This window comes from Rattus norvegicus, chromosome 9 (assembly GCF_036323735.1).
Source record: "Rattus norvegicus strain BN/NHsdMcwi chromosome 9, GRCr8, whole genome shotgun sequence".
NCBI classification, from domain to species: domain Eukaryota; kingdom Metazoa; phylum Chordata; class Mammalia; order Rodentia; family Muridae; genus Rattus; species Rattus norvegicus.
In genome coordinates this window covers 63,723,400-63,746,642 of record NC_086027.1, presented here as the reverse complement: position 1 = coordinate 63,746,642, position 23,243 = coordinate 63,723,400, and the positions used below count along the sequence as shown (strand labels likewise).

The 23,243-nt window shown below is 41.9% G+C and overlaps 1 protein-coding gene across 4 annotated transcripts in view; it reads left to right on the top strand.

Moving 5' to 3' along the window:
• Ankrd44 (ankyrin repeat domain 44) overlaps positions 1–23,243 on the top strand; it is a 300,807-nt gene that overhangs the window by 175,357 nt on the left and 102,207 nt on the right. For all 4 annotated transcript variants that reach the window (NM_001191807.4, XM_017596351.3, XM_039083293.2 and 1 more), the window contains 3 exon segments: positions 28–240; positions 12,128–12,206; positions 22,744–22,858. In NM_001191807.4, the coding sequence (NP_001178736.3) occupies positions 28–240; positions 12,128–12,206; positions 22,744–22,858 (407 nt within the window).

Below are 23,243 nucleotides of genomic sequence, written 5' to 3'. Positions count from 1 at the left end.
TAATTTCCCTTGTTGGGTGCTTTGCAGATTGATGAAATCAATGTCTATGGAAACACAGCACTTCACATTGCCTGCTACAATGGCCAGGATGCTGTCGTTAATGAGCTGATCGACTACGGCGCTAACGTGAACCAGCCTAACAACAGTGGCTTCACCCCTCTGCACTTTGCAGCGGCGTCTACTCACGGTGCTCTGTGTCTGGAACTGTTAGTCAACAATGGGGCCGATGTGAACATTCAGGTATGACACTCCATCTCTCTGCCTTAAACACCTTTGCACCGAGCCTTTGAGCCAACCTAACTACTGTCAGTTTTGCTGTGTTTTCCTGAATCGGAAGCGCTTCGATTCACGTAGCCTTATCCTGGATGGAAATGCTATGGAAACAGCTAGGTTGCCTCTCTGGGCATGATGGTATCAGCATGTAGGCAGGCACCAAGTCTCCAGTCGTATCTCCTTTGTGGATTAATGAATGCTCCAGGATGAATATCAGGCCTTGAAGGCGCTAACTCAGCCTATATTTTAGTATAGCACAGTTAGCTGAGCGGGGAGAGCTGCTGAGAAGACAGAGGAAGGACTAACTCATGACTGTTCCCAATCCCAGCATGCCCTTCAAATGGTTTTCTTCAGCAAGCTGTTCTTTGGTGAAGGATCATTGACCAGATAGTGGCGAGCACTCCATCAGCCACGGAGTTGCTTAAGGACTGCCCTGCTCTTAGTTTGACAGCAGAGGAAAATCCAAACATGAGATGAGATCCCTGGCCATTACTGATTCACAATACAGGAGATAAAACCCACTCAGGCACTTGAGGCAAAACGTGATGAGTGCCAAGAGAAGAAGAGGAGTAAAACTTTGCGAAGTAGATGACGCACATATTGGCTTGTCTATTGTTTGGGGATTAAAAAAAAGAAAGGAGTTTGTTTTTGAGCAGAGTATTTGAGAGGAGCCACAGAAATAATTCGGGAGAGGGCATTCCCAACAGAGAATAGTGTGCACGAGCCGTGGATAAGAGAAGCTGTGTGCGAATTGGTGACTTTTCCTTCCTGCTTGCATTCGGGACCCTTAGAGCACAGTTTCAGGATCTTCCGTGTCTATGTTGAAAAGTCATGGTTTCAAAAGTTTAATTTCAGGACTAAGTTTAATTCAAGATATTTTAGAACCTCTATTTACCATTAGATATTTTACAGTTTTTCTTACAGTCTCTCTGTTCTGTGGCCATGTTATTTTTAAATTCAAAAGAAAGCATTTTTCATTCTGAGGAGGAAGAAAGGTAGCTACAGCAGACCTACAAATGGGATGGCTTCAAAATAACTGGCAGTTAGTGAAACTGAGGTAGGTAATGAGTCAGGCCGAGGAGTGGGAGGGGCCAATGAGGAGTGGGAGGGGCCACTCAAGGGAGAAGCCTATCGGAGGGAGAATTATCAAAGGTTGGCAAGACAAGGGGTAGGACCTGAAGATGAGGAATGGAATCTTGGAAGGGGCGTGACACTATAGAATGGACACATCTTTGTTCTGAGGCCAGACTGCCTTAACTAAAAATGACCTATGTCTTGTAAAATAAGGGAAATAATAGCATCTTCTTCGTGGGCATGTTGTGAAGATTAAGCACGGTTGTCATACCTAATTGTACAGCTCAGAGCTGTCATACAGTAAGCACTTGATATTGTTCCCATTCACTAAGAGGATGGCAGGAGCTAGAGTGGCATAGGAGGCAAGCTGACTCTTATTTATTTTGTGTGTGGGTACAGTATATGTGCTATAGCACACATGCATGTGGGTGTCAGAGGACAACTTGCAAGGAGTTAGTTCTCTTCTTGTATTATGTGGGTTATGAGAATCGAACTTGAGTACCCTGAGTTGGCAGTGAATACCCTTCCTTACCCACTGAGCCATCTCACAGGTTCTGTGTCTAAGTTTTGAGAAACTCATGTTGAGCCAGGTTGGGGACACAGTGGTAGAAAATGTGATGTTTTAGCATAGAAGGGCAATAAAGATATGAAAAAATAGTTCTTAGATTGCTTCAGTCACATAAAGGTGACAGGAAGGGTTGGTTGCCATCCAAGGAGAGAGTATATAACAGTATGACTGGAGAGGCTGAGGGAAGACTGGAGGAGAAAAAAGACACAGAGCACAGGATGAGAAAGAGTTAGGAAAGGGTAGAAAGAACTGAAGGAGTGTAATATCTTCATGAAGGTCTGAGGCTTGTGGAAAGAGAAAAATAGAACCAATGAATAGTGATTCAGAGCCCCACATTCTATATATGGAGCCCATACAGGGTCTCAGGAAGAGGTGAGAAGGCATTAAAGCAAGGAGGAGACCAAGGAGACACAAGAAGCTCACGAGAGCATTAGTGGGTCTTTAAAACTAAGGAGGATAATGGGCATTAGATAAAAGCAGTATCTTTGTGACCGTCCACTTAGTTAACTCACGAGTTGTCTAATATTCCCCACACCCCACAAAATGCACCCTAGTGCTTTGATGCCCAAACACACCTCCTTCAGCCTGCCTGCCTGCTTCTTCCAATTGGCTGCCCAGTGCTCAAATCAGATAATGGATGTGCCCTGTAGGGGTTATGTGGTCAGCCTGTCTCCTTTCCCATGGACTAGAGGAGCTGGAGAAATGGCTCAGCAGTCAATAGCTCTTGACAGTCTTGCAAAGTACTTGGTTTTGGTTTCTAGTACATAAATCCAGGGGGTTTAAAACCACCCATGACTCCAGTTTCAGAGTACCCAGTGCAATCTTCTGTTATCTGTAGGCATCTGCACATACACATGTAGCACACACATATAAACTTAGGCACACATGTCCATATACAAAAAATACATATTTTTTGTAAATATACAAGAATAAATACACATATACTTAGTATTGATGCTTATTTTCTTCTTATGGGTTATTAATCATAAGTAGGATGTAAGAAATAAGATGTTAAAAACCATAGATATCTGTCTTGTTGATTTTCTCAAAGAACCAGCTCCTGGTTTTGTTGATTCATTGTATAATTCTTTTTGTTTCTACTTGGTTAATTTCAAACCTAAGTTTGATGATTTCCTACCCTTTACTTCTCTTGGTTGTATTTGCTTCTTTTTGTTCTAGAGCTTTCAGATGTGCTATTAAGCTGCTATTGTATGCTCTCTCCAGTTTCTTTTCAGAGGCACTCAGAGTTTTTCTCTTAGCACTGTTTTCATTGTATCCCATAAGTTTGGGTATGTTGTGCCTTAATTTTCATTTAATTCCAAAAAAGTCTTTAATTTCTTTATTTCTTCCTTGTCCAAGTTATCACTGAGTAGAGCATTGTTGAGCTTCCATATGTGTATGGGCTTTCTGTTGTTTTTGTTGTTATTATAGACCAACCTTAGCTCATGGTGATCTGATAGGATGTATGGAATTATTTCAATCTTCTTGTATGTGTTGAGGCCTGTTTTGTGATTGATTATATGGTTAGTTTTGGAGAAGGTACCATGAGGTGTTAAGAACAAGGTATATTCTTTTATTTTAGGATGAAATGTTCTATAGATATCCATTAAATCCATTTGGTTCATAACTTCTGCTAGTTTCTCTATGTCTCTGTTTAGTTTCTGTTTCCATGATCTGTTCATTGCTGAGAATGGGGCATCAAAGTCTCCCACTATTATCGTGTGAGGTATAATGTGTGCTTTGAACTTTAGTAAAGTTTCTTTTATAAGTGTGGGTGCCCTTGCATTTGGAGCATAGATATTCAGAATTGAGAGTCCATCTTGGTAGATTTTTTCCTTTGAGTTGCCAGACTAACCAGAGTGAACAGAGACAGTATCCAAATTAACAAAATTAGAAATGAAAAGCGATAACAACAGAAACTAAGGAAATCCAAAAAATCATCAGATCCTACTACAAAATTCTATATTCAACCAAACTGGAAAATCTGGATAAAATTGATAAATTTATAGACAGATACCTGGTACCAAAGTTAATTCAGGACCAGATAAACCATCTAAACAGTCCCATAACCTCTAAAGAAATACAAGCAGTAACCCAACCACAAAAATGCCAAGGACCAGATGGGTTTAGTGAGACTTCTATCAGACCTTCAAAGAAGACCTAATACCAATACTCTTCAAACTATTCAACAAAGTAGAAACAGAAGGAACACTACCCAATTTGTTCTATGAAGTCACATTACACTTATACCTAAATCACACAAAGACCCAACAATGAAAGAGAACCTCAGACCAATTTTACTTATGAATATCAATGCAAAAATACTCAATAAGATCCTTGCAAACTGAATCTAAGAGCACATAAAAACAGTCATCTATCACGATCAAGTAGACTCTACTCCATGGATGCAGGAATGGTTTAATATATGGAAATTCATCAAAGTAACCCACTATAAAAATGAAATCAAAGAAAAAAACCACTTGGTCATCTCATTAGATGCTAAGAAAGCATTTGACAAAATTCAATACCCCTTCATAGTAAAAGTCTGGGAAAGATCAGGAATTCAAGGCCCATACCTAAACACAGTAAAAGCAATATACAGCATATCAGCAGCCAACATCAAACTAAATGGAGAGAAACTTGAAGCAATTCCACTAAAATCAGGGACTGACAAGGCTGCCCACTCTCTTCCAACCTACTCACTATAGTACTAGAAATTCTCGCCCGAGCAATTAGATAACAAAAGGAGCTCAAAGGGATACAAATTGGAAACGAAGAAGTCAAAATATCGCTATTTTCAGATGATTTGATAGTATACTTAAGTTACCCCAAAATTCCACCAGAGATCTCCTTCAGCTGATAAACAACTTCAGCAGAGTGGCTGGATATAAAATTAACTCAAACAAATTAGTAGCCTTTGTCTACTGAAAGGATAAACAGACTGAGAAAGAAATTAGGGAAACTACACCTTTCACAATAGTCACAAATGATATAAAATACCTTGGTGTGACTCTAATCAAGCAAGTGAAAGATCTGTATGACAAGAACTTCAAGTCTCTGAAGACAGAAATTGAAGATCTCAGAAAATCCATGCTCATGGATTGGTAGTATTAATATAGTAAAAATGGTCATCTTGCCAAAAGCAATCTACAGATTCAATGCAATCCTCATCAAAATTCCAACTCAATTCTTCTTAGAGTTAGAAAGAGCAACTTGCAAATTCATATGGAATAACAAAAACCCAGGATAGTGAAAACTATTCCCAACAATAAAAGAATTTCTGTGGGGAATCACCATCCCTGACCTCAAGCTGAATTACAGAGCAATCGTAATTAAAAACTGCATGGTATTGGAACAGAGACAGGCAGGTAGATCAATGGAATAGAATTGAAGATCCAGAAATGAACCTACACACCTATGGTCACTTGATCTTTGACAAAGGTGCTAAAACCATCCAATGGAAAAAAGACAGCATTTTCAACAAATGGTGCTGGTTTAACTGGAGTTCAGCATGTAGAAGAATACAAATCAACACATTCATATCTCTTTGTACATACATAGCTCAAGTCCAAGTGGATCAAAGACCTCTACAGGAAACCAGATACACTGAAACTAATAGAAGAGAAAGTGGGGAACAACCTCAGACACATAGGCACAGGGGAAAATTTCCTGAACACAACACCAATGACTTATGCTCTAAGATCAAGAATAAACAAATAGGACTTCATAAATTGCAAAACTTCTGTAAGGCAAAGGACACTATCAATATGACAAAATAGCAACCAACAGATTGGGAAAAGATCTTTACCAATCCTACATCCAATAGAGGGCTAAGAACTCAAAAGAATGAAATAGCCCTCTTAAAAATGGAGTATAGAACTAAACAAAGAATTCTCAGGTAAGGAATATCAAATGGCCGAGAAGCACCTAAAGAAATGTTCAACATCCTTAGTCCTCAGGGAAATGCTAATCAAAACAACCCTGAGATTCCACCTCAAACAGTCAGAATGGGTAGATCAAAAGCTCAGGTGACAGCAGATGCTGGCGAGGATGTGGAGAAAGAAGAACACTCCTTCATTGTCAGTGGTATTGCAAGCTGGGACAACCACTCTGGAAATCATTCTGACGGTTCCCCCCAAAATTGGATGTAGTACTACCTAAGACCCAGCTATACCACTCCTGGGCATATACTCAAATGATGTTCCAACATATAACAAGGGCACATGCTCGACTATGTTCATAGCAGCCTTATTTATAATAGCCAGAACCTGGAAAGAACCCAGATGTCCTTCAACAGAGGAATGGATACAGAAAATGTGGTACACAATGGAGTTCTACTCAACTAGAAAAACAATGACTTCATGAATTTATTAGGCAAATGGATGGAACTAGAAAATATCAAACGGAGTGAGGTAACACAATCACAAAAGAACACACATGGTATGCACTCACTGATAGTAGATATTAGCCCAAAAGCTTGGAATACCCAAGATACAATTCACAGACCATATGAAGCTGAAGGAGAAGGAGGACCAAAGTATTGATGCTAAAGTCCTTCTTAGAACGGGGAACAACGTACTCAAGGGAGGATATATGGAGACAAAGTGTGGAGCAGAGACTGAAGGAAAGGCCATTCAGAGACTGCCCCACCTTGGGGTCCATCCCATATACAGACACCAAACCCAGACACTATGTCAGATGCCAAGAAGTGCTTGCTGACTGGAACCTGATATAGCTGTCTCCTGAGACACTCTGACAGAGCCTGACAAATATAGAGGCAGATGCTTGCAGCCAACCATTGGACTGGGCACAGGGTCTCCAATGGAGGAGTTAGAGAAAGGACTGAAGGAGCTGAAGGGTTTTTCAACCCTTAGGAAGAACAACAATATCAACCAACTGGAGCTCCCAAGGACTAAACCACCAAAGAGGGACTCCAGCTGCATATTAGCAGAGGATGGCCTTGTTGGGCGTTAATGGGAGGAGATGCCCCTGTTCCTGTGTAGGCTTGTTTCTCCAGTGTAGGGGAATACAGGGTGGGAGGAGGGAGGGAACAGGCGAGTGATTGGAGGAACACCCTCAATGAAGCAGGGGAGGGGTATGGGATAGCGTGTTTCTGGAGGGGAAACTGGGAAAGGGGCTAACATTTGAAATGTAAATAAAGAAAATATCCAATAAAAAATGTAGATGTATTTATCTTTACCTCCTTTCCGGGAGCAGGGCTTTGAATGCATGTCTAGCCTTCCCGGCCTCTCTTTATCTCCTGTGTCTATCTGGTCTGAGTGTGTAATTACCTCCAGATCCTCCTTCAAGGTTCAGTGTACATTCTAAACGAACCCACTGCCTTCCTTTAAATATGCCTTCCTGTCTGACTCAGGAGGTAGATCTGTAGTTAGAGTTGTACTATGTTGCTTGTAAATTTTGAAAATGTTTGTGGATATTAGACGGGTTTTTTTAGAGTTTTTTCAAGTTTGAGAGAAACAGCACATTGCAGTGCAGCCAGCTCCATCAGTGTCCATGTGGGTCTTCTCTATCCTCATGAAACCCTGAGTGACATCTTCACGAGTCCCACTAGGTTCATCTCGTTTCCCTTAGCTTTGACTTTTAGCCATTGAACTTGGATAAATAATAAAGACAGGTTAATTTATTTAAAATTTATTGAAGATTCACTCGTAATCTGCAGTTAAGAAAAATGTGTAATTTTTCTTTTTATTACAGATTATACATTCTGTAGCATCTCAATGCATTTTTTTTATAAGTACCCCGACTTAGAAGGAACTATATACAAAGCCACAGTGGGAAGGACAGACAATGTCTCCGGTTGCTGCCCAATCCTGGTCACTAACGTTTAGTCTGGTCCTCTCGCTGTCCAGGGACCTTTGGAGCAATCATAGTTAGGAGACTGGAGCCTGCTGCATCTGCTGAGTGGGCCAGTTCCCTCGTCTATATGTTCCAGGCTAAGTTATAAAATGGAGTTTATCACAAACTGGAACAGGTTGGGGGGGCAGCAGAAGAAACATGACTTTGGAGTTTTGGAGAAGTAAAGGAAAGAAGTAAAGAGGAAGTGAACGTTTGAGTCCACACATGTCATCTTTTGGATTTGAATCATTAAAAACAACACAAGCTGAACTACACATGGCTTTTAGATACTCTCCTACTGACTTAGGAATCCTTCTTGGGTACCTGAGCTCACATAATGACACCTCTATCCTGACTTAGTGTGATCCCATAGCAACCTTATTGCCTTGTGATGGGGCACTGACTCGTGACTCTAGGATGCCCCAGGCCACAGAGCACGTCCTGTCTCCAGGGAGCAGCAGTGCTGTTTAGGGGGGAAGCTTTGGGATGTTTGAGAGTGAGCACAGGAAGATTCTGATTAGAAGAAAGGATGAATGGACTCCCGGGAAACATGATGGGCAAGACAACTTACATATTCTATTGGATTCTACTCTGCAAAAAGTACTAGTAGTTGTCACAAAGTAATCTTAATTCTTGCCAATTTCCTCTTATGACTCAGGGCTTGACCATACTTAACTAAAGGGATTCTTGTTTAAGTGAATTCTCAAAACAAAAATTTCAAAGTCTTAAATCTGATGGGAAAAACATACCCAGGAAATTGGAGAGAGACTAGGCATTAAGAAAAGTATTTTTTTTTCCATAAAAGCAAAGTCCTGAACAAATAGGAGGATTGAGCACAATTGTCCTGGGTACACAGGTAGTATCACCCTTGTTTACAGTATCAGGGACAGTAGCAACCAGGTCCCAATGTGAAGAGTTTTTCTGGCACAAAATGAAATGTAGCAGAATGTCTAGTATCAGCTTGAATATCGAGTTCTAAATGTTAAAGACTTAAGGAACACCGATTGCCCTTTGAATGTCCTTGGTTGTCAGGTTTTTTTATTTGAAAGACTGAGTACTCTCTACATCCATACCATGTAAGCAAAGTGGCCTCCAAATGGCAGCCATGACACCTAGGACAGCTGGCTATTGCCTTGTCTCATTAGTGGATGAGCAAAGGCAAACGTCTGTGCGGGTAGATCTGAAGAGAGCACCATCCCCACCAAGCAGCCCATCTTTGCTTTTTTTTTTTTTTTTTTTTGTTCTTTTTTTCGGAGCTGGGGACCGAACCCAGGGCCTTGCGCTTCCTAGTCATACGCTCTACCGCTGAGCTAAATCCCCAACCCCCCATCTTTGCATTTTATCCGCTGTGGTCATCCCTGCTTCTCTGTCCTTTCACCAGAGACCCAGACTCTCCCGCAGGGCAGAGCATGGTGGCTGCTGTCTTCCACTCAGGACTGACTTGGCAGTCTGCATGCTAGGCACTACCTGTTCCTGCTCTGCCTCTCAGCGGCACTGTAGACAGCTGCCGAGTGAGCGATCCTGAGCGCCTTCACACTCTTTTCCAGGCGTGGGAAAGTGCCTGCCTCAATATTTATCAAGATATTTCCTAAACACAAAGTATTTATAGCTTTATATACATTTAATTAGATCATAATTATTTACAGTTTTATATTAAATCTAAGAGCAAATACTGAAGCAAATTTAAAGAAACAGCACCACCTATGGATAAGTCAGTGCTAACTCTGAAGTTCCCACCTTCTCAGTCCATGAGTCTTGTTACTTGATGGGTGTAAGTAAGTGTGTGTGTGCGCGCGCGTGCGTGCTTTTGTGTGTGTGTGTGTGTGTGTGTGTGTGTGTGTGTGTGTGTGTGTGTCTGTATTGTTTGCAGAGTGGTTCCCAGGTATTAGAGTTATTGGGACTGTCTCCACTCCAGCCCAGGCTCTGGAGTTATGTGTCTTTAGAAACATCCATGAGTGTGTCAAGGTCAGCGCTTCAGGCAAATGTTGTTCTCCCACTGACTCTTCCTTTAAAAGGTGTCAGTCTTCTATCCTTTCTCGATGTTTGCTGATTCAGGCCATGTGAATATATTATATGGGTCCTATTATCTTCCCTCCCATCTACTGAAGAAAAATTTTAATGATATTGTTTGTTTCTTCAATTGGGATGTAGTTACCACTGCGATTAACTCTTGTTGGCACAGACTTTGTGTAACTACATTCCTTTCTTCAAAGGAACACTTACAGGATATAATAGAGCTAAAAAAACAAACAAATGGGAAAGAACAAGATGCAGCAAGAATAGCAGCGCCCATAGTCTAAGGCCTCTTAACCGTGGCTCCGAACAGTCCGCTGCACTGTGTGAGCTTGAGGTGATGATGCCCGTGCCATGTTGGTAAGGTATGAGCTAGGGCACGGAATTCACGTCACCAATTAACACCCTGGGCCGGGGTGGGTCTCCTCTAAGAGATACCTATTTAAGGATTATTTGCTTTCAATTGGGGATTTTAAAAACCACTTTAAAGCATAGATGTTTAAACTTTATCACAAGATTGAACATTCATGTGTAACATCTCATTTTTTTAACCTGCACTTGAAAGAAATTTCTACGGATACTTAGAAAAATATCAGTGACAAACATTTTAAAAATGCCTGAGGGCCAGTAAGCTGGCTCGACAAGTCAAGGCTCCTGCTACCAAGGACCTGAGTTAGAACTTTGGATAACACACGATAGAAGATGAGAACTGGCTTGCTCAAGGTATCCTCTGACTTCTACATGCATATACATTAAATACGTTAAGTGAAATGTAATAAGATTAAAAAGCAATGCTTGAATGAAGATATGGGAACTTTTGTCATAGGTTCAAACCTATCATAAGTTTAAAATGCCTTTAACAAGTTCCCTCCCCACACTGAACATCACTCATCAGCAGCCCACCACAGAGTGTTTGTACTTATCTGCACACTGCTTACCTGCACACTGCTTACCTGCATGCTGCTGCCCTCCCATCATACCTCCAGGGTTTCATACTGCATATTGTAGCCCAGAAAAGGAGCTACATTGAAGCTCTGAGGCAGTTTCTACTGAATATGAACAGCTCCACATGATGCCAAGCTCAGGAATGCCCTGTGGAGGAGCTGTTGTGGCTGAGGGAGTGTCTGTTTACCTGCTCCTTTGGTCATCTTTTTGTCCCAGAATCCGTTTCTTTCAGATGCACTTTTCATTTCTTAATTAACTGTGGGAATCTTGTCTTTGGTATGATAACAGTCAGTAGGTAAGTTCTGTACATTTTCTATGTTCTGTCTGTTTTAGGACGTTTCCTAACTTTTGTGTCTTGAGTAAGACACATGTAAACTCAGCCCACATTTACTACCTACCAATAAAATGCAGGGAATGGTGTACAGTTTCCCCTTAGTTTTGAGAGTTGCTGTAGGTCAAACAGGCCCATGCAAGTTCACGATAGCTCACCTTTCTAGACTGAGTTAAACACCTCAGGAGATGTTGTCAGTTGACAGCAAGGGAGAAGAGAACATTCTAAATGATCACATCTCTTAAGATTTAATTTAAAGACAAGGTGGCTGGTGAGATAGTTCAGCAGATAAAGGTAAATGTGTGAGCCTGTGACCTGAGTTTGATCCCTGGAGCCCATGGAGAGCTGGAAGAGGAGAATGGACTCTACAAAGCCATCTTCTACTTCCACATGAACACTATCCCTGCCCCCTGCTTCCCACCATTGCACACGTGCACACGCACACACACAGATAATAATAGTAACAAAATTTAAAAATTTTAATGATATGATATTATGTAGTAACTGGACAAGTCTTATTATATGTTGCATCTTTTATATAATATTTTTATTTTTGAGAATTTCATGCACATATACAATATATTTTGATCAAATCTAACTGCTCTCTCCATAGAGGATATCCCCAAATATCCCCACTATGTATGCATGGGTATGGGACCATTCACTGGAGCAAGTTCAGCCTACTAGAGATCACACTCCTAAATAAAACTGACTGCCCTTCCATTAGCAGCCATCAGTGATCAATAACCCCACTGCCCCGCCCCATCAGTGTTGGAATGCTTACTGGGTTGGTCCCGTGGAAGCAGCAGGCAGCAGGAGCTGCGTGAGCCCTGAGTGTATCTGCCCTCTTGAATTTAGGAAACATTTGTCCCATTCCTCCCCATCCTCTGCCTCTTAGATTCTACCTTTTTATTTCAAATTTATCTTTTCTTTGTAATTTTTGACCATACGTTTAAAACAAAAAAAAATGAAATTGGTGTTCCCAGGGCATGGAGAGCAGTTTTCATGGTGATGATACAGATCTATGATATGGCTCATGACTTTGTTTCTCCTCTCTCCTTTTCTAGAGTAAGGATGGCAAAAGTCCTCTGCACATGACGGCTGTCCATGGGCGGTTCACACGGTCACAAACCCTCATTCAGAATGGTAAGATGCACGCTACGGTGGTGCTTGAGGTTTTGAACTGTTTTTCAGACTGATTGAATTGGTTTGAACCAGCTGCATGAAAATCGAGGCTGTGTTTGGACTTTAACAAGCATGGTTTCCACGAGGCTTTACAGGGTTGCTGAGTGCTCACCGAACCCATATCCTCAGGGTCCCCCATTAGTGGGGAGAACACAAAACGATGTAGTCAGTCCCCAGACAGGTGAAAACATGGATGCTTGCCTCTTGGGAGAGATGGACAGGTTTAGCTACTGGGGTGATTCACTTTTAATAATGCTAAGCATTCATTGCGTGCACTGTCAGTCGGCTGATCTGAGTTATTTTAGATCGTTGACCCAGTAAAGTTCTCCAAGCTTAAGGTCATCAAACTATTCAGACAAAGGTAGAAAAACGTGAGGTGGGAAACTCAGGGTTTGAGCAGGTAAGTCTGTAAAGAAAATACAGGCAAGAGAGTGTGAGTGATCGGGGAGCCATGGAACACAGTAGTTTTCCAGGCATTCAACCCGAGTGTACTTGAACATCACCAGACTGTCTTGGAGACCCTGTAGTCTCATTCCTTGTCACAGCTTCTGTTACTCTTAGGGCGATGGTGAGTGTGTTAACTCTGACAACACAGCTTATATGATCTGAGCAAGCCATAGAGACGATCTGAAAACAAAACCAGCAAAACACAGGTTTGCATCATGCATTTATGCATTTATGATGACATTCCTGGCCAATCTGGTAAGCCTAAACTATGTTCAGTAAACTCAAACTCTAAATTCTAATGTGAGTGACTTTTCTTGGATTTCTCTGTTTCGTAAATATAAGAATTTTGGGCAACATGGAAAGGTAGTGGCACTGAGATGTAACTTAGGTACTCAAGTCATAAAACCAAAACCAAAACCAACCAACCAACCAACCAACCAACCAACCAACCAACCAACCAACCAACCAACAAACCAAACGTGGCATCTATATAGAGAACCGTGCACTGACAATGCCTCTCAGAAAGCAAACATCCACAGTAGTGCACGGGACTTTACAACCATGTAGGTGAAGCTGTGTGGGAAAAGCCAGCTGAACAAGCTTCCAGTGAGTCGAGGAAGGCCGAGTGGAAAGTCACTGCACGATGCCCAGTATGCCTAACCTTCAGTAGGAGCCACAGACACCCGTTTTGACAGGCATAAAATAAATGTTTCTCCTCTTTGAGTTCTTTTCTTACCCTATTATATTTCTCACCAGCTTTTCGGAAAGTTTCTATTCCCCTCAAAATGAATGAGGCTTAACTTATGGGAATTTTCCTTTCTCCCAGCGCTGGGGTTCTGTACACATCCAGTTTTTTATGTGGATGCTGGGGATTTGAACTTAAGTCCTCTCTCCCACTTGCAGAGCAAGGGCTCTTACTCACTGAGCCATCTCCCCAGCCCCTTGAATTTTTTTTTCCTGATGTGAGTTTAACCAGTGGACTTTAGCTATATGGAATAAAAAGTTTTACTTTTTTCATTTTTCATCTTTTAAACATTCACTTTACATTCAAATGCCAGTCCCCTCCTTTCCTCCAAGTACCCCCCCTCCCCTGCACACATATCCTTCCCTTATTCCTCCTCCCCTTCTCCTCTGAAAAGGGAGAGGTGCCCCTGAGTATCAATCCCCCATTCCACCTGCACCTCCAGCCCTCCAAACCCTCCCCCCTGCATGACAAGTCACCACAGGGGTAGGCATATCCTCTTTAACTGAGACCAGGCAAGGCGGCCACTTAGGGAAATGAGATCCACAGGCAGGCAACAGAGTCATGGGCAGTTCCTGCTTCAGTTGTTGGGGGACCCCATGAAGACCAAGCTGCATGTCTTCTACACATGATGGGGGAGTGCTAGATTCAGCCCACATTCACTCTTTGGTTGGTGGTTCAGTCTTTGGGAGCCCCCAAGGATCTAGGTTAATGGACTCTGTATCCTATGAAGTCCCTGTCTTCTTCTGGTCTCTCAGTCCTTACCTGACTCTTGACTTCCTGAGCTCCATGTAATGTTTGGCTCTGAGTTTCTGCATCTCTTTCTATTTGCTGCTGGGTAGAGCCTCTCAGAGGACAGTTATGCTAGGCTCCTGTCTGCAAGCCTAACAGTATCATTAATAGTGTCAGGGATTGGTTCCTGCCCATGGGATGGGTCTCAATTTGGGGCAGTCATTGGTTGGCCATTCCCTCTGTCTCTGTTTATCTTTGTCCCCGCACATCTTGTAGGCAGGACACATTTTGGATGGGAGGTTTTGTGGATGGATTGCTGTCCTCATCCCTCCACTGGGAGTCCTGCCTGGCTATGGGAAGTGGCCACTTCAGGATCACCCTCCAGTGGCAGAGATAAGGTGGAGAGAAGACAGTTGTTTTTAAAAAGAATTTTTAAAAATCGTGTGTATGAATGTTTTACCTGCATGTACGTATTGCACTATGCATATTCCCAGCACTCATAAAAGATCAGATTATCAGATTCCTTGGAATTGGAGTGACAGACTGATGTGTGCAGACACATAGATGCTAGGAAATAAACTCTGTCTTCTGCAAGAACTGTGGTGTTCTTAACTACTGGGCTGGGTCTTCAGCCCCGAGAACATTTACAGAGAAAAACACCATATGAGCTGCCTTCTGAACTCGTCTGTCCATTTGCTAGATCACACGCACATCTCCTCCCGCTCATTTTGGCCCAGCCTCTCTCTCCGTCCTACTGTGCTTATGTCACACCCGGGGCTGTTGACTGCCTTGACTTCTCCATTAGTCAGACTTGGAGTCTGATGCACTTTCAGGTTAGGACAAGAGCTGAGAGTCTTAGCTTCTGTTTTAAAGAACCCTGCATCTTAAAGTTTACCCCACCATTGACTGGCCGTATGGCTTATAGGTGGCCTAGGTCCCTCAGGCCTGAGCTGATGTAATACAGAGGCTGACACATGTAATGATAAAGCTAACATTGACTAAATGTTCATTCTGTGCCAGGCTCTTGGACATATATCCCATATTTTTCCTCCTTGCCATCCCAGGAGGAAGGGGTGCTCTCATCAACCTCACAGTGAGGCAGTCAGTGGCAGTGGGTCTTCTGAGCAGCATGTGGGGTCAGGGATTAGAGCACAGTCTAGTGTTAGAGAGCAGCTTCTCGTCCGACATCTGTACACATACATCTCCCCAGAGGAACAACCATAGTCGAAGATTTTCTCTCAAGTTTGGATTTGATCCAGTTTAAGTGGTGCCTATATTTGAGAGAGAGAAGGGGAGGGAGAGGAGGAGGGACAGAAAGGGGGAGAGGGGGAGGGGGAGAGGAAGGGGAAGGGGGAGGATGAGGAAAAGGGAGAAGGAGAGGGAGAGGGAGAGGGAGAGGGGGAGGGAGAGGGAGAGGGAGAGGGAGAAGGGAGAGTTGTCCCCATAGACAGACAACTCTGTGTTTTTTTTTTTTTTCTTTCTTTCTGCTTTTATTACATTCACGAGAACTGTCAGTTCTTCCATTTGACCTTTCTGGGCATTTTAGAAATGCTCTTAGGGAGCAGAGGAAGTTATTTTCTTTCTTCCTGTTTATTTCGTCCTTTCTGAAAAAAAAAATCCTGCTCCTGTTAAGACCCTGCTTCCCCAGAGGCTCATTCCCAGGCCTGGTGTCAGTCTCCAGAGCGCCTCACCACTCACATCAACTGCTGTGTGGGATCTGGAAGGCTCTATCACAAGGGGACACAGTTGTCTGCACCACTGGGCAATGTCCGATGTGTTTTCATTTGTTAGACGGCTTAAATGTTCCACCTCCGTGAGCACCCGTCTCGTTCTGCTCTCCAGCTGGGGCTATTCCGTCTACGAAAACCTGCCTCCTCCAGCATCTTTCAACTTCAGGAAGGCAGTCACTCACACAAACCCATAATTCTCCTATTCTAGTTAAAAAACAAAGTGTACTTGGGCTCAAATCACATTGCTTCTTGATACAAGCCCCCCTGTCACAGCAAGAGAGGAATGGGAACTCCTGAAGAGGCACTGTGTGGAATCAGGCATTTGGTCCAGCTATTGGCATGAGGCAGCTGCCTCAGGCTGTCCAGCAAGTTACATAAGCGAGACTGCCTTAGACTCTTCCGGTACAGGCTCTCTTTATTCCAAAGCTTCTACAAGTACTAGCCTGTGATGACGCAATATGAGCTTTTGGCCTTTTGGTTCACAGTCCTTCTGAAGCAACTGCAGACGACCATTCTGGTCTGTGGAATGAAAAGCTAATTTCAGATGAATGCGGACAGTCCCTTTGAACACACTGTGCACACCTTTAATGCGCTGAAAGCTTATTTTACTCACTGATTAGTAATGATCAGTTTGCCGAGTTTAACTTGTAGCCTTCAGATGAAGGGTAAAAAGATATTTAATGTATAATTTAATGTATACTCCATGAAAGGCTTAAAGTTTTTCAAGTGGAAATGTCTGTAGAGGGCTGATAAACTAAAAACTCACCCATCCAGAGGATTTATTTTAATAGAAACGTATTTTCAGATACAAATGCAAAGTCTCTCTTGCTATGGTGCGCCCCTAAAATATATTTGAAATGACAGCAAAAGCATATACATATGTTAATTATCTTCGCGTGCCTTTTAACTGACTTATAACAAGACAGCATCAACGGGTAACCTTTTAGACTCAGACAAAAGTGGTTTCCTACCTTTCTGATAGTTGCATCGTCTTCTTTCTCTTCTCAGTTTTTGACACATCTGAGGGTGGTAAACCTAGGCATGAGCTGGTCTTCAGAAGCCCTTAGCGGTGCTCAGCTCGGAAGCAAGCACGGCTGTGTAGTGATGTCCAGAATAGAGGCTTCTCTAAAGTCGATGCGTCACCTTCCCCACTTTCCTAGCTCAGTTCCGAGGCTGAGCGTTTCAGGCAGACCATAGCTTAGGTCCTTACACAGATATATACACCCTGAACTATGCTGGGTAGCCATGGGGGCCCAATGGCTGCCCCAAATACTATCAAGCCATAGAAATGATTTAAATGGAAGCCTCTAAAATCAGGTCACAGTGAGATATTTCTCTAGTCCCTAGATGCTCACAGTGATTAAGTTAACTTTATCATTTTCGTTATTACAAAATAACTATACATTTACTGCAAACCAAAATGAATCATTGAAAGATCTCCCTAATCAGAATTTATATTGGCATTTTGGTAAAATTTTAGAAATATATATGCATATACATACATATATATACATATATATTCTATATTTTATAGAAAATATATAATTATCGTGTTAATAGGAATTATCATAGTGTTTTGTTTGAATAATTCATTATAAAAATGAATACCACAGCAGAGAGACACAGATTTGAGTAGAGAGCAGTGCTGGATTCAGGCCGCCTTTGATAGTTCTCTGCCTTGGTCAAAGGCAAGAGGAGTTAGCATTTGAAAACAGTGTTAACTTGTTAACCGCATGTGCACAGACCCATCGGCAGCAAATTGATTTCTTCAAGTCAAGATCGAGGCACACGAGTCTCTTAGACAGAGGGAAGTCCCTCAGATATTTCTGTGACGAGCACAGTTTGTGACCTCCTTCACAAGGTCCACACACTTTTAGTATTTTGCCATAAAGATTGTTGTTAATGACCATATTTTAATAATATACTTATCCAGTAAAAATATTACTTCCTGAAAGAACAACCTTGGTGATATTTTGGTTGGGATGAGCCAAGGTAGGATCCACCGGCTTGTTGGAATGAAGAGATGTGCAGATGTTTGGGCGGGGGGGGGGGGGGTGTGTGTAATATTTTTATCACAAGACACTGGAGCCTGGCCAGAAAGACTCTGAGGTAATGCTTGAGAACACTTCACAGGGAGGTGAACCAGCACAGCCTTTCTCAGAAGCTGTTTTTCTACTGCTTATCCAGAGTCTTTACAAGGTGCAGACTTTTGATCCAGCAGTTGTATGTCTAACAGTGCTGCTAGGAAGTGAGCTGCAGGGGGAAGTGTTCTCAGAGAGATGTTTACTCTTCTGTTTTTCTTAATAGCAAAAATCTGGAAAGAGCTTCTTAAGTCTAGTGACTGGGGACTGGTTAAGTAAATACTCCAAATTGCAGATATTATATAGTCATTTACAGTTATATTAGTGAAAAAATAACACACGGAAGTATTTATAAGGTAGCATTAAGGGAGAATGCAAGAAACGAGTATTTCTACACTACATGAGTTCAGCCATGGAAAATTCTACATATACTCCACATATACACATGCAAATGCCCATGCATAGATATGCACACACATGCACACAGTTATGTCTAGATGCACATATATATATATATACACATATTCACAAAAATGGAAGAAAAGGTTCCAGAACACTAATACTAGCTTATATAATCAGTACATTTAAGAATAACTTCTTTTCTCTTTTTTTGTGTTTTCTTTGATCATCTTTATCAATAATACATTGTTTAGAACAAAATATATCTTTACAACTTGATCAAAGTCATTCATTTATTCATTCATTCATTCATATATTTGCATTTCTTATTTTGGCAAATACAGTGTGCATGTGTCTAGTGTGTGTACAGATATATTAGTATATCTTGTGAAAATGAATATATCAATATATTGATATAATTAATAATGAAAACAAGGTCAAAGGTGATGGGACTTGGTGGACTGGTGATTTTGGTTTTCATTTTGGCAGTACTGGTGAGTGAGGTAACTATTTGGTCAAGCCTCGTCCTTCACTGAGATATACTCTATAACTGTTATCTATGAGCATGGTTCAATAGCTCAATAATGTACAGATTCTCATAATGATAGAGATTTATTTCTAAACACCATAACCAAAAGCTAATACTTTAGAATGACTCATCCCTCCTCTAACACACTGGATATTTATATTTTGAAGTGTGTTTAATGAGTATATTTGTTTACGTGAGTGCAAGCACCCATCATGATCCTGCCGTCCTCCCTGCTTGGCTTCACCCTCTCATCTCCTATATCTTTCTTCTGGTTTCTACGTTTTCCCTTTCTGTCTGTCTGTCTTTCTTTCTTTCTTTCTTTCTTTCTTTCTTTCTTTCTTTCTTTCTTTCTTTCTTTCGTCCTTTCTCTCTCCTTTCCTTCTTTTCCTTCCTTCCTTCCTTCCTTCCTTCCTTCCTTCCTTCCTTCCTTCCTTATTTATGAAATGAGGTCTTGCTATGTAGCTGAGGCCAGGATAAAACTCACCATGTAACTCAGGATAGCCTTGAACTCACCACTCATCTGCCGTAGCCTCCTGAGTCCTGCGATTACAGGTCTGAGCAACCATTTTTAATCATTTTTTTAAGTTGAGATTGAAATCATATGCAATTCAATGGCTTTGAGTGTTTTCTCAAGGTTACACAACTATCACCACTGTAACTCTAGAACATTCTTATTATTCCTGGGATGAACCACATTCTCATTAGCATTCATTCTCCAGTCTCCCTCCCCAGACCCTGGCAACCACTAATCTACTTCTGTCCTTTTGAATTGTTTGAGCCTTTTCCTTAGACAAATTCTTTCAGGCCTTTGGGGAACATTTATTTAGTTAGACAACTTACATTATATCCACTAAAATAAGCATCAAATGGGCAAGCCGTGCCAACCTAACAGATGCTTCCGGCACAGTAACGAATGGGTTAATTCTTTGCTACCAGACTGTACAGAAAGCCCTTCTTCTTGCAACACAAATGCAATAAAGGGAAAGGTTTACTTACTATCTTTTAACTGAATGAAAACACCATAAACAAAGACAAAGACAAAGGAAGACTTAGATAAAATATTTCTAGCATGTATTCCTGGTAAATACACAGTCCACTCCCCCCCAAAGTCTTTAGAGCCTTTGAAGATCAATGAATGAAAGCCCACACACAGACACACAAGTTTAGAACAATGGGCAAAAGTCATGAAAAATGCTTTCAGATAAGATAAACAAATGTCCCTTGATACAGAAGATGATGCTCCACTTCCTTCATAATAAGTTGAATGCAGATGAAAGTCCCACGGGGATGCTGGTTCTCAGTCATCAGAGGGCAGCTATTCAAACGCCCGAGTCTGTGGAGAAGAGGCACACTCATGCAGTGAGGGTCAAGTTACCCAGCACTACAGAGAGAGAGTTGGCAAAGCAAAACCCAACAAAAACACATGCCCATCTGCTTAACAATTATACATAATATACAGACACATGGGAGTCTTCCCATCAGTGTTCCTGGTAATAGCAAAATGCTGCTTACAACCCAATCCATAGGCTAGGAGTCTGCTAAGATAGTTCGTCCAGGCAGGAGGGACAACACAACTGCATAATATTAAGGCTGTCCTCAAGAAGCGACCACTCAACTAGAGTTCCAGGATATCGTCAGCAAACACACTGTCAGAGAAACACAGGAAGCATATGCTAAAACTAATGAAAATGGTTAGTATAGGGAGGCTACACACACACACACACACACACACACACACACACACACACACACAGAGAGAGACAAAAGCATGCACACAGCACAAGCATACACACTGCACAAACACGAGCACACTCATGTGCACTAACAATGGAGGCCACAGGTGAGCCACAAGTGTCTTCTTCAGGAACCATCTACCTTGAGTTTTTGAGGCAGGGTTTCTCACTGGGGGTTAGAATTTGCTAATTAGGCTCAGTTGCTGGCCAGTGAGCCCTGTCTCTGCCTCATTAGTGCTGCGACTGCAAGTGAGGGCCACAGTGCCCAGCATCTCATAGGTAATGGGAACCAACTGGCAACCATTATGCCAACTGAGACACCGCCTAAGCGTGAGGCTTTTAAAAATACATAATTTTGATTTGTGAAGTATAAATATTTTAATATGAATAAAACACATTAAATTGAATCTACTTAAAAATTTAAAACGGAATCAAATTACCAGCTATCTATCAAGGCACTAGCACAAGCACACAGTAGTCAGATAGCTTTACATAAAGCGCTCCTTGTATGAGGGAAATCATTGTGGGAAAGTTTTGTTTCAAATGGCTTATTAAACCACAAATTCACACAGCTTATAGGATGTGTCGGTAGGTGCCATCTTAAGTACTCAAGTGGTTTTCTTTTTTTACTGAAGTAAAATACATAAAACAGAAACATCCCCATTGTAGCTATTTCTAAAGAATTAATAGTTTGGGGCTGGAGAGTTGACTCCGTGGTTAAAAACACCGTCTACTCTTCCAGAGGACCCAGGTTCAATGCCCAGCACCCACATGGCAGCTCACAACCATCTGTAACTCCAGTTCCAGGTGGTCCAGTAACCTCATTTACACACAGGCAGGCAAAATACCAGTGCGTGTAAAATTAAACATTAGTGAATTAAAAAAGAATTAATAGTTCGGTACCATTGATTGTACTCACTAGTGCTGGAATTCCAAGTGCTACACAACTGTTCACAAATATTACACAAGCCCCGTCAGTAGCATCATCATTCCACCCTGAGCCCTGTGCCCATTGCACACAATACTGCATCCCAGCCTTGGCATCAGAACAACGCAGCCAGCGTGTATGCTAGGGAGGAGCCAGGGGAGGTCCCCATCTGCCCCAGAGAATCCTTCCAACAGGGTTAGTGGGACCCTAATGAGGAAACCGCCAGACAAGGTGTCAACTTAGGTCCTACACCGACAAGGTGTCGACTTAGGATATCCTACAAGCTTGGCTTAGTTTCCTATGATAGCAATGGCATGAAGGGGTTAAATAAACAAAATGCAAAGTAAGATATGAAAGAGATGCCATCAGGGTCTGCAAAGTCCAGACTTATAAAGGAAAATAGCTACAAAGCCCATTTGGAAGGCAGTGGAAGAAAATGCTGTCTGCACCACATATTACAAAAAATTATAACAGTGTTTGTTTTCTTCAGTAGGAGAAGGAGATCTATTTGTGTTTGAGAATACTTTGCTCTTAAGGGAAACATCTATACAGGTGGAATGCCACAATATCTAATCTATTTTAAACAGTTCTTCCGATCACAAACTACACCCACACCTGTTGTATCCATACAAACACAAGAAAGGGAAGCGTGAAATAAAAGTCGGAGAAAACAGTGCAAAATAAAATGAGAAAATGAAAACTTTATATGAAAGGATTATAGGTCACTACGGTGAGATTTTTAATAAATACTGGCATTTTCAGCTTTTAATTCACACTTTTTCTCATTTTACCCACTCATGTTTTAAGCTAGGTCACCACACTACACAAATCTTTTCTGGGCTGCTGTGTCTCATTTGGTCTGGGTGAGGTAATTTCCGTAAGTCTCCTGAGTTGTATTTTACGGAATCTGATTGTATTCTTCAGTCAGAGCCAGAAGGTTTTAGGTTCTTGAGACAGAATAGATTTTTCAGAGACGTTTCTGATAGACCTCTCTTTCTGCAGACATGGCACTGCTAAGTTTTGGATAGTGAGTCATCTCTGTCACTGTCATTTTTATACTGCAGAGTAGAGACGCACACTGGGTAGAAAGGATATCAATAGTTGGTGCTCCCAGGTGGCTGGCAGGATGTGGTACCCAAGTCAGCCTTGCTTGATGCTGTCTTAAAATCTCTTTCAGGAGGTGAAATCGACTGTGTGGATAAGGATGGCAACACACCTCTCCATGTGGCTGCAAGATATGGTCACGAGCTCCTGATTAACACCCTAATAACTAGCGGAGCTGACACAGCCAAGTAGGTCACTGGGAAAACGCAGTGGTCTAACTGCCACACGTGGGAGCGCTGACAAGGGAGGCTGTCACACAGCACAGGGCACCCATTTATCCAGGGTAAATGTGCCATTATGCTAAGCACAGATTACATCTGAGATCAAGGAAGGCACTTTAATGACACAGCCCAGGAGGCAGCACTCGCTTTCAGCTGTATCAGAATGAGGTCTGTTCTGCTGGGTTTCTCTGAGGAAACGTCGGACTTCTGTTTTTTTTAGCTTTGCCTTCTAGTGTCTCTTTTTTTTGTTTCGACATCCACTGTCAAGGAGGAAAGATAGCTAGGCAAATTCAAATTTACTCGGAGTTTTTGCTCAGTCTTAAAAATAGAATTGTAGTGTACAATCGAGTCC